Source organism: Solanum tuberosum, unplaced genomic scaffold, assembly GCF_000226075.1.
Source record: "Solanum tuberosum cultivar DM 1-3 516 R44 unplaced genomic scaffold, SolTub_3.0 scf00700, whole genome shotgun sequence".
NCBI classification, from domain to species: domain Eukaryota; kingdom Viridiplantae; phylum Streptophyta; class Magnoliopsida; order Solanales; family Solanaceae; genus Solanum; species Solanum tuberosum.
The window spans coordinates 105,445-105,880 of NW_006239618.1; the positions used below are offsets into that span (position 1 = coordinate 105,445).

The 436-nt window shown below is 22.0% G+C and overlaps 1 protein-coding gene across 1 annotated transcript in view; it reads right to left on the reverse strand.

The window, feature by feature from the left end:
• Positions 1-304: 304 nt before the first annotated feature.
• The window catches only part of LOC102591445 (lignin-forming anionic peroxidase-like), a 1,511-nt gene continuing 1,379 nt past the window's right edge, over positions 305-436 (reverse strand). Inside the window, exon 5 of the mRNA XM_006366890.2 lies at positions 305-321. Coding sequence (XP_006366952.1) covers positions 305-321 — 17 coding nt within the window. The remainder of the gene's footprint in view (positions 322-436) is intronic.

Consider the following 436-nt stretch of genomic DNA (forward strand, 5'->3'; position numbering starts at 1 on the left):
CTTTCGTACCAATGATTTGATGATATCCAATTTGTAGGATAAAATTATGAAATGTCAAAATCAATAGTCAATGGGATTAAAATATTACTTTGGGAGAACATTTCGTTTTCCATGCTCAATAAAATCTATTACGACTGAGAGTCATTTTAATTTGTTTTAATAATGATAACTATCATAGTCATTGTTTAATAATATTTTAAAATTATTTTAACAAGTTATGGATTACTGTAGTTATTTTTCTGTAGACTTCATTATGGTAGGGTAAAATTAAAAAAATATAATGATATAAATTTTAATTTATTGATTACAATAGTCGAAAAACTACAACAAAATTCCAATTGCACATTTATAATCCAAGAATTTACAGTAATGTTATATATGCTGATAGTATAAAATTTATTTATATTATCTTAAATTGAGATAACAGATTAATTAT